We start from the raw sequence: 18,939 nt of genomic DNA, 5'->3' as shown, positions 1-18,939 counted from the left end.
TGGCCAAACAGAAGCCACTCCTCAGTAAAAGGCACACGACAATCCTCTTGGAGTTTGCCAAAAGCCACCTAAAGGACTCTCAGACATTGAGAAACAAAATTCTCTGGTCTGAAGAAACCAACATTTAACTCTTTGGCCTGAATGACAAGCGTCATGTTCGGAGGAAACCTGGCACCATCCCAACGGTGAAGCATGGTGGTTGCAGCATCATGCTGTGGGGATGTTTTTCAGTGGCAGGAACTGGAAGACTAGTAAGGATTGAGGGAAAAATGAATGGAGCAAAGTACAGAGAGAAAATGAAAACCTTCTCCAGAGAGCTCAAGACCTCAGACTGGGGTGAAGGTTCACCTTCCAACAGGACAACGACCCTAAGCACACAGCCATGACAACGCAGGAGTGGCTTTGGGACAAGTCTCTAAATGTCTTTGAGTGGCCCAGCCAGAGCCCGGAGAGACCTGAAAATAGCTGTGCAGCGAGGCTCCCCATCCAACCTGACAGAGTTTGAGAGAATTTCCAGAGAAAAATGGGAGAAACTCCCCAAATGCAGGTGTGCCAAGCTTGTAGCATCATACCCTGGAAGACTCGAGGCTGTAATTGGTGTCAAAGGTGATTTAACAAAGTACTGAGTAAAGGGTCTGAATAGTTATGCAAATGTGACATTTCCGTTTTTTATGTTTAATAGATTTGCAAAAATTTTGAAAAACCTGTTTTTGCGTTGTCATTATGGGGTATTGTGTGTAGATTGGTGAGAAAGAAAAAACCTTTTAATCCATTTTAGAATAAGGCTGTAATGTAACAAAATGGGGCAAAAGTCAAGGGGTCTGAATACTTTTCGAATGCTCTGTATATGGTACAGGTGTCATCTTTTATTTTAAGCCCATAACCACGTGTGTGAGGTGTACACTTTTGTTTCAAAGTAGATTTGTTTGAGGCTACCAGGAAACACTCTGTGTGACCCTGATTTAGCCCACAACAGTACAAATGCTTTACGTAAAAAGGCATGGTTAGCTGGAGTAAATTCCAAAACTGGGTGACCGCTCTTATCTTTGGACCATAAAGCTTTTCCTGATTAAACCTTTAGATAAACACAATTGTGCATTTTGCGCTCCATTTTTTGCATGCAAGAAATGTCCGAAGTCCAAGAGGCTGATTTGATGTTCAATTATTTGCTTAAACAGTGGGTGGCAGTGGAACATTTAACAAAACATAGAGACCACAATTGTCCTAAAATATAATGTGTTCCCATTTTAAGAGAATGTCACCTACTAGTCCTTGGAGCCGTTGTTGGGTCACATCAATATGAAGCTTTGTTCCTAAGGACACTGAATGCAAGGGTATGATAGGAATGGCCCGTGCCATGTATTTAGAGAGTTGGGCCAACTTTTAGAATCTAGAATATTGTTCTAGTTCTAGACATTCAGTTAAATATCATTGATTAAATATTCCTCATGTGATGTTAATGGGGAGCTAACATGGCTGCCATACAGTGTTGAAGTGTCATGTGTTGGATTCTGGCTAAACTTTGAACATTGATATATTAAAGACATGAAAGATCAGACGCATAAAGGAGAGATCTGTAGAAAGACCGAGTGGCTGTGGAATGTGCTGGGTGGACGGGAGAGAGTCACGGGAGTGCGATAGGTGATACGAGAGGACATCTGTGGATTAGGCGAAGGAGGGGTTGAGGTCAAGAGGTCAGGTCAGATCTCCTAAAGGGAGAAATAATGGTTATATTATCATGTTACCCTCTTCCTGTGGAACCATAAGATGTAAGGATTGGAGAGCAGGAGGAGTGTCTAAACTGGAGTATATATACTTGTGATGATGGGAACATGTCTTTGTCTGAATTACAGCTGTAACGACCCTTTGGGAAGAATTAAACTTGGTTAAGCTTCGCTAATGTCCGTGAGTTATTTACTCTGAAAAATAAGAACCTAACACATGTAAATGTATCATAATGCAGAAACTGCATTGGCCCAGCTTTCTAAATATACGGCTCTGGGAATGGCTAATTCCAAAACAAATGAACAGAGTCATTATTGGCCACATAGGCCACATAGTTATTTAACAACGATCTGGAAAATTGTGACCTTAAAAAGAAGCAATATTGAAGAATACCATTCATTTATTGTCATGTTTGGAAGCCATTCTCACCTGGAGGGATTAAAAAACATGATATGACAGTGTCATAGTCCATCAAATAATGTTTCTATGTGATATTTGAGGAGCTAGCTAGTTATGTTAGGTGCATTTGGGCTTTTTTGAAAGGATATAGAGAATCTCACCTATCATTCTAGACTCGTAACATCTGACCCTCTGTCAGTACTAGACCTATACTATACTTTCCCCTATTTTAGCTGTCTCTCTATGCTGTTATGTAAGTAATGCTGGTTAAAATGACTGTATGGTCATTGCATGACATGGGGTCTGTCTGCCCTCTGCTAGAACTACAAGGCCCACAAAGCTCCTCCTTCACTGTACCTCATTTGACGGCATAACTAAGCGACACACAGAAGTTGATGCATGGTGAGGCGTGCCAAATACATCTCATTATTGTAATCATTATTTGAATATTCGATGAGGGTTGTTGACCTCAACCGCTTGTATTCAATGGAGAGAGTTGCTATGTTACTAGCCTCATTTCATAATATGCATTTCATAATATGCATAGCCATCTCGAGATAACTGTTATAAAGTGTTTTTTCTCAAAGTTGCCGGGATGACACGTGTCCTACTTATATCAGTACACTCTTAACAATAAAAAAATTAGGACATTTCTATTTGATCAAATAAATCTCACTTAGCAAATAGGGCTCCCGAGTGGTGCAGCGGTCTAAGACACTGCATCTCAGTGCTAGAGTTGTCACTACAGACCCTGGTTTGATTCCAGGCTGTATCGCAACCGGTCGTGATTGGGAGTCTCATAGGGCAGTGCACAATTGTCCGGGTTAAGGTTTGATCGGGGTAGGCCGTCATTGTCAATAAGAACTTGTTCTTAACTGACTTGCCTAGATAAATAAAGGTTAAGTAAATAAAAAAATAATCCATTAATTTTTTTGTTGACCAAATTCGACACCTCCATCTAAAAACTCCTTGCTTGGTGGGAGAAACAACGAAAAACCGCCACCTGCTGGAGGGAGAGAGAATTTACACCGAGTTGGGCGTCTCTCTTCCACTTCTTCTCTGGGTGAGTTTGCAAACAAGAAGTCCAAGAAACAGGATATAATCACAGATACAACAATGAGCCAGATATTTCACCGGATGAAATATTTGAAACATCTGGTCGGCATTTCAACACCCTACCAAATATGGCGATGAGAGGAAGCCCAGTGTCAAAAAAAGAGAGAGAAAAAAGGAAGCCCAGTGGCAAGCAGTGGAAGAAGATGTGGCGAAATGGGATTTTGGCGGACATTCTGCAAATTAATTGATGAAACATTTGATCTCCACACAGTTTTCTGTTTCCAAAAGTAGAATCTGTAACAAACCGAGTGGACTGAGTTTTGTAGACTTTACCCTTTGTTTCTAAAAATTGCATTGTTTAGAAGGAGCGCAAGAGCGAATTGAGTTATTGCAAACGCGCACTTCACAGCGTAGGCGTTCCCCAACGGAAATATGCAAATAAATGCTAGAACGCACAAATAGGACCTCGCTAGCTCGTGCTTGGCTCTGCCGACCCCCTTGCTTGTTCTGCCCACTATGATTAATTTGCTCCCATTTGAAACCAGAGGCTCTGGTCTATTATAAAAATTGGGTTAGTTATAAAAAAATATATAGACTTTGCTACGCTACTAGCCTCATCGACTGTGCGGTCGGGCACCAGATTGATATAACATATGACGTGGTTAGCTGTATGCGTCAGCAAAGCCTGGGAAGAGGAACGCGCCCATAATCTGCGCAGAAATGTTTTGGGGTCTTCAGGAAGGAACGGTTAAAACATTGCAGGGATTAGGCCTACTGGCCGCAAATGTTCCCTCTCCCAGGCCCCCGAGCCTGTGCAGGGATGTGATATCGATCGGTATGTGACTGAAGGAGTGGGATGCGCTATTATTTATTTTTGTTTTTTTTATATGTAATTTTTCCTGGAATATTTTTTCCCCCAAATTCACTACTCCGTACAGTAGGTGGCGGAAATACAGTTTATAGTTGTGGACCACAATTTGTAGTCTGCCTGGTTGCCATAAAACCTCAGAGAAGAAGAAAGGTGAGCTAGCAAAACATTTAACACAAGTTATTACCACGTTTTTGAGTAAGAACATCCGAGAAACAAGTTGACTCAATGTATGAGTAATTGAGTCGTTCAGTTTGTTTGATTTAAAAACTCTTTAAAATGACTGTCACTTGTGTATCATGCCAGAGCGGCTTTCTGGACATTTAACGTTAGCTAAGTAGCGGAGTTGCGTAGCCAACGCAGTTGCTAGCTAGCTACCTTGCTTACAAAACAAGGACTGAATCCTGAGCCTCTTGTTGTAGCTTGCTTATTAGAACTGTTGGGAAACGTCCCATTACTAGCTAATCACTACCATGAGTCTGACGATGGAGGCCAGTGTCTCTTTCCTTCAATATGAACTTGCATCGACCATCGAAGGGGCAGTAAGGTGTGCTGTTGAAACCGTTTTAAAGGAAACTGCCAGGGTAGTCGGCATCAAAATGACCGCAGCTCGGACTGCTGCTGCTGAGTCTCATCGTGAGAACCAAAGTTTGAGAGAGAGACTTGAGCTATCGGAGGGTGAACTCAACGCTGTACGGTACTACATGACAGCAGCCGAGAACAACATCAAACAGTGTTTACTCCTTAATCACAACCATCCTAGATCAGGTACATTAGGTCCTGGTACGGGGAGTCCATCCAGCATGCTGAACAGGGGCACGACCCGTGTGCCCAAGTCGTTTCGAGCCTCATCCACACGATCCCAGTTTTCGAAGTCACTCCCTAGTGTAGGTCTTTGCTTACCAACAGTGCAGCATGAATGGCCCAGGAGCAGCTCAAGCTTGAGAGGAATACGGACATCCTCCTCCACTGTCTCTTGCTCCAATTCTTCACAAACATCCAAAGCGCCACATGTAGAGGTTGAAAGCTCACCTCAACACACTGAGGAGGATGCAGAGGATCAATTCTACATCACGGATGATGGAGTTGTAGAGAAAGGTAGGCTTACGCCGGACACAGACATCAATACTTGCATGCACTCAATAAGTGAAAAGTCTCCTGCTCACTGGTCATGATGATGTCATTCATCTCTTTCAGAGTACAAAGTCAGGGCAAGTGGATTAGAGGACTCTAGAAGAATTCCACACGAGCAGGAGGGGGATACAGTGGCAGTAGAGGTCCCTCACAGAACCTCTATTACCAACTTTGAATTTGAGATGGGTCCGAGTCACCCAGCAGGCAATGTGAATGACCTGGGCCTGATCCAGGTGCTGGATGAGGTGCAAGAAGTCAAAGGAACAGTTAAAATTGAAAACGACCCTGAGTTACCTAGTATGCTGGAGTCACACCTCCCTGAATCATCACAACTGCCGCCACAGATGCCAACTCACATCGATAACCATGACAATGATGGTAACTTCATGGGCTTTGTCCCACCTATTGTAGAAGGCCCTGGTCTTGTTGGGGCTTTTGAAGTCAGAAGGGAGAGCTCAGATAAGGTGCATCGCTGCAACGTGTGTGGCCGGGGCTTCCGTCGCTTCTACTGTCTGAAGACACACCAGCGCATTCACACGGGTGAGAGGCCATATCCTTGCAGGTATTGCGAGAAGCGTTTCCGCCACCTGGACAGTCTGCATAAGCACCAGCGCATCCACACTGGGGAGAGGCCCTACCGCTGTGCCCAGTGTGGCTGCTGTTTTAGGGAGCTGGGCCAGCTCAAGAAGCACAGGCTGACCCACTCACCTTCTCCCACCACACCCCACCCATCACTGTCTTTACTTCAAGCAGGGCCCTCCTACACATGGCCACACCACCACTCACAGTCCCTGGATTCCTGATCAGGATGGATTTGGTACACATTCATACACACATTTGATAAATGTGATTATTTGTGTTAAGGTCATCCTAATCAGAAGTTAATATTATTAAATTGACAATGTAGACAAGCTGATTGTGTATAGAGTCATATTTATTCTCTTTTCTACTTGTTCACAATTTTCTTAATTGGCATTAAAAGGGTGTTCATTATGTTGTCATAGATATGAGAGGTTTGCAGATTCCACCTGGAAAGGTTCATACAGCCATTTTGCATCAAGGGTTGATTTCCATTTACTTTAAAAATATGATTTTTTGTATAAAATGGAAATACAGAATACTTGAACTGAGTTGGGATCACAATGCAGAAATCATTGGTGTGTTTTTGTTGGTATCACATCGCCATTATCAACAGTTTAATGCCATAAATAGCCCATAACAGGGAAGTGATATGCATTTTAAATTATTATTCTGGTGTATTGTTTTTATATGGAACTGTATGAGTTAGCCTGTTCATTTTGAACAGCAATTACATAAAGTTTTTGACAATTTACCAATAAAAAGTGACACTTTCACAGTATTATTTGATTATTTTGTTTAACCTCTTTGGGATATGTGTTTCCCCCCCTGCGGGATGGTTGAGCTAATGTGATTAGCATGAGGTTGTAAGTAACAAAAAAAAAATCCCAGTACATAGACATACAGTTGAAGTCTGAAGTTTACATACACCTTTCCCAAATACATTTTAAAATCAGTTTTTCCACAATTCCTGACATTTAATCCTAGTAAAAATTCCTTGTCTTAGGTCAGTTTGGATCACCACTTTATTTTAAGAATGTGAAATGTCAAAATAATAGTAATTTATTTCAGCTTTTATTTCTTTCATCACATTCCCAGTGGGTCAGAAGTTTTCATGCACTCAATTAGTATTTGGTATCGTTGCCTTTAAATTGTTTAATTGGGTCAAACTTTTCGGGTAGCCTTCCTCAAGCTTCCCACAATACGTTGGGTGAATTTTGGGCTATTCCCCCTGACAGAGCTGGTGTAACTGAGTCAGGTTTGTAGGCCTCATTGCTCGCACATGCATTTTCAGTTCTGCCCACAAATTTTCTATAGGATTGAGGTCAAGGCTTTGTGATGGCCATTCCAATACCTTGACTTTGTTGTCCTTAAGCCATTTTGCCACAACTTTGGAAGTATGCTTGGGGTCATTGTCCATTTGGAAGATCAATTTGCGACCAAGCTTTAACTTCGTGACTGATGTCTTGAGATGTTGCTTCAATATATCCATGTAATTTTCCTGCCTCCTGATGCCATCTATTTTGTGAAGCACCCCCACAACATGATGCTGCCACCCCCGTACTTCACGGTTGGGATGGTGTTCTTCGGCATGCAAGCCTCCCCCTTTTTCCTCCAAACATAATGATGGTCATAATGGCCAAACAGTTCTATTTTTGTTTCATCAGACCAGAGGACCTTTCTCCAAAAAGTACGATCTTTGTCCCCATGTGCAGTTGCAAACCGTATTCTGGCTTTTTAATGGAGGTTTTGGAGCAGTGGCTTCTTCCTTGCTGAGCAGACATGTAGGTTATGTTGATGTAGGACTCGTTTTACTGTGGATATAGATACTTTTGTACCTGTTTCCTCCAGCATCTTCACAAGGTCCTTTGCTGTTGTTCTGGGATTGATTTGCACTTTTCACACCAAAGTACGTTAATCTCTAGGAGACAGAATGTCTCCTTCCTGAGCGCTATAACGGCTATGAACGTGCTACCTTCAGGCGTTTGGAAATTGCTCCCAAGGATGAACCAGACTTGTGGAGGTCTAGATTTTTTTTTCTGAGGTCTTAACTGATTTCTTTTGATTTTCCCATGATATCAAACAAAGAGGCACTGAGTTTGAATGTATGCCTTGAAATACATCCACAGATACACCTCCAATTGACTCAAATTATGTCAATTAGCCTATCAGAAGCTTCTAAAGCCACGACATTCTTTTCTGGAATTTTTCAAGCTGTTTAAAGGCACAGTCAACTTAGCGTATGTCAACTTCTGACCCACTGGAGTAATGATACTGAGTTATAAGTGAAATAATCTGTAAACAATTTTTGGAAAAATTACTTGTGTCATGGACAAAGTAGATGTCCTAACCGACTTGCCAAAGCTATAGTTTGTTATCAAGAAATTTGTTGAGTGGTTGAAAAACGAGTGACTCCAACCTAAGTGTATGTAAACTTCCGACTTCAACTGTATCTGAAATGGGCAGAAATCTTAAAATCTTGTAAATCTTACTGTCCTGTACAATTTACAGTAGCTATCACAGTGAAATAATACCATTCAATTGTTTGAGAAGAGTACAACATTATGAACTTTGAAAATGTAATAATAAACCAAGTAGGCACAACATTTTGAACAGATATGCAATGGTTCATTGGATCAGTCTAAAACGTTACACATACACTGCTGCCACAGTGGCCAAAACCTAAATGGGGTGGATTAATACATTAGAACCTTTCTCTTGCATTTCAAAGATGATGGTACAAGATATTTTAACAGATCTTATGTGTTATTCTCCTACATTAATTTCACATTTCCACAAATGTCAATGTGTTTCCTTTCAAATGGTATCAAGAATATGCATATCCTTGCTTCGGGTCCTGAGCTGCAGGCAGTTAGATTTGGGTATGTCATTTTAGGTGAAAATTGAGGGAAAAGGGTCAGATCCTTTTGAAAAACAACTTCTGAAAGGGACCCAAGACACCAAGTTTATTCATAATCTTAAATATAGTTATTACAATATTTTCTACAGATCACAAGATGCAGAGAACTATACACCCGACCTTTGCTGTCTGGCTTTGCTCATCTGGGGCCCTGTGTTTTGTACAATCGTGACTAAACACAGGGCCCCAGATGAGAATTACACCCAAAATTTAAGCAGTTGTCTATCGATGGTGGTGGACCGTCTGACATAAGAAAAAGGGTACCATGTGATTAATAAAACTAAAGATTAAAATCCAAGCATGTCACATGATTGCGCAAAACACAGGTCTCTAATCATTCGTGACATATATTTGTGGTATTTTCACCCTCCCCTTTTTGACAGTCACATGAACAGTTTATACTGTCCCGTGACCTGCACCGAACAAATAGAGGCGGCAAGTAGACAGCATCATATCTGCAAGCTGCTCAATGTCTATAGGCATATGTAGAATACAGATGTACATTTGAATTACATCTGTTTAGATTTAGGCATTTCTGTTTAATATCTTATGCGCTATTGGATAATATGTATGTCGCCTATGCTACCTATGGCCAGTAGTTTTCAAATCTACTAAAATCAACTATTAACTAACAAAACACGCATGTGTTAATGCTGTTAAATTACGTCATCATTTAGCTGTGAACTAATAAGCGGGCAGTCTTAGATACAGAGGCCGACTGAGGAGGTTTTTAACAAGCGGAAGTGCGCGCGCTGATTCTTGCTGACGGAGTTGAGGTGAGTTTCTGTTTTCATCTGGCTATACCTACCATACGGCATTATCGCAAAGCAAACAACACAATAAACAAATGTTTTATCATTAGTCAAACTACAAGTTTACGGAATTGCGAGGTTGAATTGTAGAATGACCTCGCTGAGAACCGCTGTGTATCGCCGTTTCACTTCCCCTTTGTGGATACATGAAATTAAACATCAATTCGATACAATCGCGCAACTCTTAACGTTGCATGACCTTGAAGCATCATGTTTATGTAGAATGTCTGATGCTTTTCTGGTGGCTCATAGTTTTATTTAAAGCCCTCCGCTCGCCCCTTATATTTGAACCTGATTTTTTTGTTGTTGTAAACATAAAGCCATACTGTGTTTTCAGGAATATGTCCTTTTGTCAGCGTTGCTACGAACTTATACAAATAATGACTCAATTTAACAGGGTTACAAAAGGTTCAGGGGACGTCTGAACCATCTAAAAACAAAACGCTTCTGCTGAAAGCCATGTCTAATGAACACACACCCCTCCTCGCCCATGGGGTATGTGGTCTGTCAGCAGACAATGCAGTGTGTGGCATAGGGGCGTCAGAGGGCACTGGGGAGGCCAGCACTCCTAATGCTGTACCTCGAAAGCTCAACACCTTCTTCGGGGTGATGGTGCCCACTGTCCTCTCCATGTTTAGCATTGTCCTCTTCCTCAGAACCGGTGAGTGCAGCATCTAAATGTCAGACAACTACAAATATAGGCTGTGAATGTGGAATTTATTTACAGTGCGATGTGCAGTGATGCTTGCTGATGGTCAGAAACTGCTGTTGGCTTCAAGCTTTGCTAGATTATGTTTAAAAAGTGTGTGTAACTGTGCATGCATGTGAATGCATTAGATTAATATATTGTGGTCCTGTAACAAGACTAATACTGTGTAATGATGTCTCCTATAGGGTTTGTGGTTGGTCATGCGGGGCTCTTGCAGGGTCTTGTGATGCTGCTTGTAGCCTACACCATTATCTCCCTCACCATCTTGTCCATCTGTGCTATTTCCACCAACGGTGCTGTGCAGGGAGGTGGGGCCTATTGTATCCTTAACACCGGTTTGTTCTCACCCCCCAAAAACATATTTTTTTTTTAGCAAGTGTTTTTTATTCCTCTTAAGTATTAATGCAGTTTAAAACAGCTATGCTTTTACTATTCAATCTTGATGACACAGTAATTCTAGCCCTTATCTTTAAGGAACATTTCACCACGATTTGAACATCATTTTCATAATCTCCAACACCAACCCAACATCGTGAAAATGGCGGGATTCTATGTTTTGTAGTCAAAAAGATAACCGTTTCTGATGACATCTGGACATGGTAAAGACATGGTGGACCCCAAGAAGAGTAGCTACTGCATGTTCAACAGCTAATGGGGATCCTAATAAACTAAATGAAACATCATCTGATGCATCCAGGCCCAGATTACCTAACAGACACGAAGGGGACATGCCCTGAGGCCCCCGACCTCCAGGTGTTTTGTGTTTTCCCAAAAATATTTTTTTGGGGGGCCCTGGAGGTAGGTGCCCCGGGCCCCGGAATGCATTAGTCCAGCCCTGTGTGCATCATATGATTTAACCAACTGAGCAGGTTGCTATGCTGACTTTTGCCTGCTCATAGTTTTAAAACCACATGATTCACTCCAGATCAGTGATATTTAACCCCTTGACCTATTGTCTGCCAGTCATGATTAGTCGATCTTTGGGCCCAGAGTTTGGAGGAAGCATTGGCCTCATGTTCTTCCTGGCCAAAGTGTGTGCATGTGGAGTGTATGTGCTTGGTCTGGTAGAGGCACTACTTGACATATTTGGTCAGGATCCAGGTTAGTTTTGACATTCTATAATTAACAGCCCAATACTTATAATTCCTAGCATGCATGCCATGTTTTGTGGTACTGCTTAAAAAAAATCTACTGAATGTTTCTTAGAAGGTTGGTGCCTCAAGCATTCAAAGGAGTCATTCCACCATGTGTCCATCTGACATCTTATCAACTTCTATGTCCCACTCCCACCTCAGCGTCCTCCTCTGCGTTTCGAGTGCTTCCCCAGGGCTACTGGTACACAGTGCTATACTCTTCCATAGTTCTCCTGCTGGTTCTGATGGTGTGCCTAGTGGGTGCCCACATCTTCGCCCGCACCTCCTTCCTCATCCTGCTGGTGGTGACCATCTCCCTTCTGTCCATCTACATCAGCCCCCTGGCGCTGACCACGCCCCTAAAGTTCCTCATCACCCACCAGGGCCCTGGCAACCAGACCCTCACCTACAATGCCAGCTACACAGGCTTCAACGGCACCACGCTGAAGGACAACCTGGGCTGTGAGTACTGGCTGCCTGGGGTCAAAGGTCAGGGGGGGATGGTGAGATAGTACTTAGGTACACTGTATAGGGAAAAGGGTGCTATTTCAGATGCATTCTAGTTATAGTAAGCCTTGATGGGGAAGTTGAACTGGATGTGTAAAAAGTCGTTAGTTTTATGGTTTGAGAGAGCTGTTGTAGAAATAGTGTTCTTCCTCTTTCTTATCCTTAGCGGGCTACACTGTGGACTACAGCACTGGTAAAGTCATGTCATTCGCCACTGTGTTCGCTGTCATGTTCACCAGCTGCACCGGAATCATGGCCGGAGCCAACATGTCAGGTACTGTCCACACACATTAAAACTCATGCCAGCTGGTGGATATTACAACTACAAATAGTTGTCATTAACAACTTTCCATATGCATTCTGAATCAAGGTAATGGAATCTTTTAGTTCCAGGGAAAATCCACGGTAACCAATTACCCTGAGACTCCGATTTAGTTTTACTTTAAAATGTATGCCAAACAAAAACCATTGATTTCAAAGTTTACAACTCTACACACAATGATCACGTTTATATATGTACATCTTCTTATTCATTACTTTATACATACTAATGTAAAGGAGTTATTGTGAATTTGTTAGATATTACTGCATTGTCAAACTAGAAGCACAAGCATTTTGCTACATCTGCACAGTTGTACAATTTTCTATGGAAATTGTTAAGAGTAGTCTTGTGTTTTGTTCAACTTGGAAATCAATGTGTTTTTGTTTGGTATACATTTTAAAGTGATAAATCTGAGTCTTAGCATAATTGTGTTACCATAGAATTGCCCTCCATTACTTCACATCTTATTTAAGCTTCACGTAGACTCAAACTTGACATGTTCCACCATCTTCCCCTCAATCTGTTGTCTGTAGGAGAGCTGAAGAACCCCAGTGCTGCCATTCCCAAAGGCACCATTATTGCAGTCCTCTACACCTTCATAGTCTATGTCCTGCTCTTCATCTTGGCCAGCTCCACATGTGAAAGGTCTGAATGGATGGGCTGTTATTGAGGCTTGGAATGGTTGGAACTCTGTCACCTATCTAATTTTCTCATAATTTAATACCTGCATATTAATCATACTGAAAACAATGTAGTTTAACACAGCCAACTAATGAATGTCTTTTGTTAAGGACCCTGTTGGCTCAGGATTACGGGTTCTTCCAGCGTATAAACATCTGGCCTCCATTTGTCACCATCGGGATCTATTGTTCTGCCCTGTCAGCAGCCATGTGCTCTCTGATTGGGGCGTCCCGGATCCTCCACGCCCTCGCACTGGACCAACTCTTTGGTAAGATGTTGTTGAACAAGTTTCACATTAAAAGACAGGCTATTTCTGCAACAGAGTAAAGGACATGTTTTTGTTTAATATAAAATAAAGAGCATGCTTTGATGTTGTTACCCATAGGTTTTCCATTGGCTCCTGCTGCTATCACATCCAGCTCAGGCAACCCATGGGTGGCAGTGCTCTACACCTGGGGGTTGGCACAGGTGAGGAGAAGCGATGGGTGTGTCGTATTTAGCTATGCAGTACTACTTTTAATATTCTACAGGCTCTGAGACTGTGTCTTTGGTGTGACTGTGTAGTGTGTGGTGTTTGCAGGCCAGCTTAATGCCATAGCTGGCCTGGTGACAGTATTCTACCTGCTGGCCTATGCTGCTGTCGACCTGGCCTGTCTTGCTCTGGAGTGGGCATCGGCCCCCAACTTCAGGTAATCAAACACTAGCATCATGCTGTACAATCTGTTATAAAAAAAGAAGACATTGACCTTATTGTGTGATGATGCTGTCCTTAGTGAAGTAGTGTTTAACTAGAATACTTTTGACCATCAATGTCCAGTTTTCACCTGTCTTTCACCTGTTTTACCTGTCTCCCTGTCTTCACCAGGCCCACTTTCCAGGTGTTCTCCTGGCACACGTGTCTGCTGGGCATCCTAAGCTGTCTGGTGATGATGTTTGTCATTAACCCGGTCTACTCCTCAGCCAGCATCGTCCTCCTCTTACTGCTGTTGCTTTTCCTGCACTACAGATCACCAACCAGCAGCTGGGGATACATCAGCCAGGCTCTCATCTTTCATCAGGTACCCACACCACACACACAGACATGTGCCAGTACATACAAACACACACTTACAGTGGGGCAAAAAAGTATTTAGTCAGCCACCAATTGTGCAAGTTCTCACACTTAAAAAGATGAGAGGCCTGTAATTGTCATCATAGCTACACTTCAACTATGACAGACAAAATGAGAAAAAAAAATCCAGAAAATCACATTGTAGGATTTTTTATGAATTTATTTGCAAATTATGGTGGAAAATAAGTATTTGGTCACCTACAAACAAGCAAGATTTCTGGCTCTCATAGACCTGTAACTTCTTCTTTAAGAGGCTTCTCTGTCCTCCACTCGTTACCTGTATTAATGGCACCTGTTTTAACTTGTTATCAGTATAAAAGACACCTGTCCACAACCTCAAACAGTCACACTCCAAACTCCACTATGGCCAAGACCAAAGAGCTGTCAAAGGACACCTGAAACAAAATTGTAGACCTGCACCAGGCTAGGAAGACTGAATCTGCAATAAGTAAGCAGCTTGGTTTGAAGAAATCAACTGTGGGAGCAATTATTAGGAAATGGAAGACATACAAGACCACTGATAATCTCCCTCGATCTGGGGCTCCATGCAAGATCTCACCCCGTGGGGTCAAAATGATCACAAGAACGGTGAGCAAAAATCCCAGAACCACACGGGTGGCACCTAGTGAATGACCTGCAGAGAGCTGGGACCAAAGTAACAAAGCCTACCATCAGTAACACACTACACCGCCAGGGACTCAAATCCTGCAGTGCCAGACGTGTCCCCCTGCTTAAGCCAGTACATGTCCAGGCCCATCTGAAGTTTGCTAGAGAGCATTTGGATGATCCAGAAGAAGATTGGGAGAATGTCATATGGTCAGATGAAACCAAAATATAACTTTTTGGTAAAAACTCATCATGTTTGGAGGACAAAGAATGCTCAGTTGCATCCAAAGAACACCATACCTACTCTACTGTGAAGCATGGGGGTGGAAACATCATGCATTGGGGCTGTTTTTCTGCAAAGGGACCAGGACGACTGATCCGTGTAAAGGAAAGAATGAATGGGGCCATGTATCGTGAGATTTTGAGTGAAAACCTCCTTCCATCAGCAAGGGCATTGAAGATGAAACGTGGCTGGGTCTTTCAGCATGACAATGATCCCAAACACACCACCCGGGCAACGAAGGAGTGGCTTTGTAAGAAGCATTTCAAGGTTCTGGAGTGGCCTAGCCAGTCTCCAGATCTCAACCCCATAGAAAATCTTTGGAGGGAGTTTAAAGTCCGTGTGGCCCAGCAACAGCCCCAAAACATCACTGCTCTAGAGGAGATCTGCATGGAGGAATGGGCCAAAATACCAGCAACAGTGTGTGAAAACCTTGTGAAGACTTACAGAAAACGTTTGACCTCTGTCATTGCCAACAAAGGGTATATAGCAAAGTATTGAGATACATTTTTGTTATTGACCAAATACTTATTTTCCACCATAATTTGCAAATAAATTAATAAAAAATCCTAGTGTGATTTTCTGGATTTTTTTTCTTCTAATTTTGTCTGTCATAGTTGAAGTGTACCTATGATGAAAATGACAGGCCTCTCTCATCTTTTTAAGTGGGAGAACTTGCACAATTGGTGGCTGACTAAATACTTTTTTTGCCCCACTGTATGGGCCAGTTCCTGGGTCGTGTTCAGTAGAGAAAATATTTAGCAATGGGGAAGAACTACCTGAACTTGTCCAATTTTCATTTTCTGATGCAAAATGTTTTTCTACGCTGTTTCCTACTTAACAGGACACTGGGGTGTGTCACTGCTGTCATACTTGATGCTTTGAATCTGGTTTCCACCCATTCCACCTCTTGTAGGTGCGTAAGTATCTGCTGATGCTGGATGTGAGGAAGGACCATGTGAAGTTTTGGAGGCCCCAGGTGTTGTTGATGGTGGCCAACCCTCGCTCCTCCTGCCAGCTCATCAACTTTGTCAACCAGTTGAAGAAGGGCGGGCTGTTTGTTCTGGGACACGTGAAGCTGGGAGATCTGGGTAATATTATATGGATGGTGACGGGAGTTCTGGTGCCAGCGGAATCGTGATTGACTTACAATAAATGCTTGTCATGTTTATGACCACATGAAACCTAAAGCTTCTACTATTTGATACAAAAATTAGTAATCTACAGTAAGTGTGATATTCCTAGAAATATGACATTTCTATTCATAGACAATTCATTGAACATTTTATGGAAACTAGTCAGGCTCTTCTTTTGTTTGGGAATCAAGGCAGTCCAGTCATTCGGCCAGCCTCTCATCTGTGTTTCAGACACCCTGCCCTCTGACCCTGTCCAGCAGCAGTATAACTTCTGGCTGAGTCTGGTAGATAAGCTGGGGGTGAAGGCCTTCGTGGATCTGACTCTGTCCCCCTCTGTGAGGCAGGGAACACAGCATCTGCTCCGTATCACCGGCCTGGGTGAGTTACATATCCTCCTGCTTACCATTCTGGGTCGTATTGTTGTCCTGTTGATTTCTCCTCTTCACACACAACGGTGTCAGGAAGAGTATTGACACGACATATTCATTATAATATTACTACTTTGGAAAATGGAACATAAAACAGTTTTACCTGTCAAGCAATATACTTTTTAGTGCATTTGATTATCCTCCTCCACTCTTCTCTTCAAGGCGGCATGAAGCCCAACACTCTGGTCTTGGGGTTCTACGACAGTTGCACCCCTGAGGACTACTTCCTCCAAGACCCTGCCTTCTGTGAGTCAAAAAGGTCTGGAGGGGATGATTTTGGGGTGGATCTGCCCTCTCTGCAAGCCCACTTCCCCCCGGTCCGCCATGTGGAGAGCCCACGCTGGCTCACGTCAGAGGAGTATGTGGGAATCATCTCGGATGCCATCAAGATGAGTAAGAACGTGTGTCTTGGCCGCTATTTCTTCCAGCTGCAGGGAGAGGGCATGGGGACCAAGACGGACGGGGCCACGAGGATCATCGACGTGTGGCCCCTCAACCTGCTGCAGCCGAGCAGCACGTCTGCAGCCTCCGTGGACGTGTGCAGTCTCTTTCTGCTGCAGATGGCGTGTGTTCTCAACATGGCCAGCAGATGGCGCCATGCCAAAATGAGAATATTCCTGTGTGTGGAGGCAGAGTCCAGCGACCAGGGTTGGGTGGTTAAAGAGGAGACCTACCGGGAGCTGTTGAGGAAGCTGAGGATCAGGGCCTCCATCAAGATAGTGCCCTGGGACTCTGTGGTGCAGCTCTATGGACAGAAACAGACACAGGACCCAGAGCTGGAGGGCCTGACGAAGCCAGCCCAGGCCCTTTCAGAGGACTTCCAGTCTGCAGTCAACAGGATGCTGATGGAGCACAGTGCTGAGGCTGCTGTCCGCTTCCTGTATTTACCACGCCCCCCTGCTCACTCCAGCCAATCACACACATATCTCAGTCAGTTGGAAGCTGTGACTTATGGTTTAGGCCCAACCCTCTTGATTCATGGTCTCACCCCAGTCACGTGCACTGAGCTTTGAGTGTCACTGTATGTTTATGGGATCAAAATGTCATGTAATTAACTTCATCCTGAACATGATAGAAAGGGCAGTCTAAATGCTTACAATATGAGCTACTTTACATAACATACTTTTTAGTTAGAAAATAAACACACAGGCACACTACACAACGGGACCTATAAGTATAGCTCTGTTCCCTAGGCATGTAGTTTCACACCTTGTATTGTAACTCATTGACACATCCACCCATTTCTCAAATGAGCACATTCAACACCTAGTCAGTCACAGTGGTACCTACCTACTTTCTGTAATATATTTATTTGTTAACTGTAATTTAATGGAGTACTTGTCTCATGCCGTTGTGTTGGTTGGGTAATAATATAAGTACATTTATGCTGTGCCTGATATAGCAGATGTAGTTTTCATAAAAAACCTCCGCTCTGGAATTGACCGTGTGGCCTGAGAGTGACACTGATTCAGTGTGAGTGAATGTTACATGTCAGTAGATCAAATGGTCTGTTCTGCGGCACAGAACCAAAGAAGAATCATATGATAGGTTGAATGGTGATGGAGGGAAAATGGATTCTGAAATACAGAAAGGGCAACATATGCTAACTAGCTATGGAAACTAGAATTTTCTGTTTCTTGTGTTCTTTTATTTGTTATTTGATGCTGGTACAATCGCTTTCCATTGATCCCTTTTCCCAGTGTATTCCTCTTCAGATTGTGACCCAGTTTGGGAGAGCTCACGAGCGTCTTTGGACCAAATGATCTCTTAGGATTTTGGGTCACTCACCAATTGGTCGTACTTGAAATGCTGCTTCTTCGGACTTCTATGTGGTCCATGATGGAACATGAATTCAAACTTCCTGAAACCGCTATGAACTACATTAGTGCCTAATGCTTGACAATATTGTCATAATACACAAGCATTAAGCCACTGGCAGGCAGACTAAATATGGATTGCTGATGTATTTAGTCTAATTTATAATGCATCACCCTTCTACCAAATGCTAAGGATCATGCCATTAATTTGTTACTTGGGAAAATTATTTCTATTTTTATGCTGTCTTGCTATGCTTTTCTTATGTACAGATTTGGAAACGATGTTACTGCAAGGAGTTTGGTATCTATGAAAACTATTTATTAATTTAGAGGCATGTAGTTGGCGCTATATGAAAGCTTACACATTTCACAACTTGTGGTGGGATGTTTGTGCTAAAGCAGAAATAGTTTCCTCTTTACAGTCCTATGAAGTTACTGTATATTTCTGACTCTGCTCAGAATGTACTGTTCTCAGGTTGTGCCACACAGACTGAGTCTGTGGACTGATCAGTGAGTGACAGACAGGCTGCGTGTGAGTTAATAAGGACTCTGTCCAAGCAAATGACTCAATAGAAAATGTCAAAAACCAAAGTAATTACATTAAACATGCGTTTTTATAACATACTGTTTCCTTTACACATATGTTCCTCAGTAACAACAATTTGACAGTCATTTGTGAATGGGTTGGCAAAAGGCAATAAAATAAACAAAAGTCA

At 42.7% G+C, this 18,939-nt stretch overlaps 2 protein-coding genes across 3 annotated transcripts; both read left to right on the top strand.

Annotated features, from left to right (window-relative positions):
• The first annotated feature begins 3,956 nt into the window (after window positions 1-3,956).
• On the top strand, window positions 3,957-6,535 carry LOC139419519 (uncharacterized). Its single transcript, XM_071169478.1, has 2 exons — window positions 3,957-5,146; window positions 5,246-6,535. Exons 1-2 carry the CDS (start codon window positions 4,522-4,524, stop codon window positions 5,983-5,985), a joined length of 1,365 nt encoding a protein of 454 aa, XP_071025579.1. The 5' UTR covers window positions 3,957-4,521; the 3' UTR covers window positions 5,986-6,535.
• Window positions 6,536-9,098: 2,563 nt separating this feature from the next.
• LOC139418319 (solute carrier family 12 member 9-like) lies at window positions 9,099-18,939 on the top strand. 2 transcript variants are annotated; one of them, XM_071167685.1, is made up of 15 exons: window positions 9,099-9,457; window positions 9,891-10,154; window positions 10,388-10,522; window positions 11,166-11,303; window positions 11,498-11,797; window positions 12,009-12,116; window positions 12,698-12,809; window positions 12,956-13,113; window positions 13,231-13,313; window positions 13,410-13,534; window positions 13,711-13,903; window positions 15,759-15,933; window positions 16,210-16,356; window positions 16,569-16,652; window positions 16,835-18,935. In XM_071167685.1, exons 2-15 carry the CDS (start codon window positions 9,953-9,955, stop codon window positions 17,065-17,067), a joined length of 2,193 nt encoding a protein of 730 aa, XP_071023786.1. In that variant the 5' UTR covers window positions 9,099-9,457; window positions 9,891-9,952; the 3' UTR covers window positions 17,068-18,935. The 2 variants fall into 2 exon arrangements, with proteins under 2 accessions (XP_071023786.1, XP_071023785.1); XM_071167684.1 differs by having other exon boundaries at window positions 16,569-18,939.

Source organism: Oncorhynchus clarkii, chromosome 10, assembly GCF_045791955.1.
Source record: "Oncorhynchus clarkii lewisi isolate Uvic-CL-2024 chromosome 10, UVic_Ocla_1.0, whole genome shotgun sequence".
In the NCBI taxonomy this organism is placed as follows: domain Eukaryota; kingdom Metazoa; phylum Chordata; class Actinopteri; order Salmoniformes; family Salmonidae; genus Oncorhynchus; species Oncorhynchus clarkii.
The sequence above is the reverse complement of the archived record's forward strand: the minus strand, read 5'-3'. Positions and strand labels throughout refer to the sequence as shown.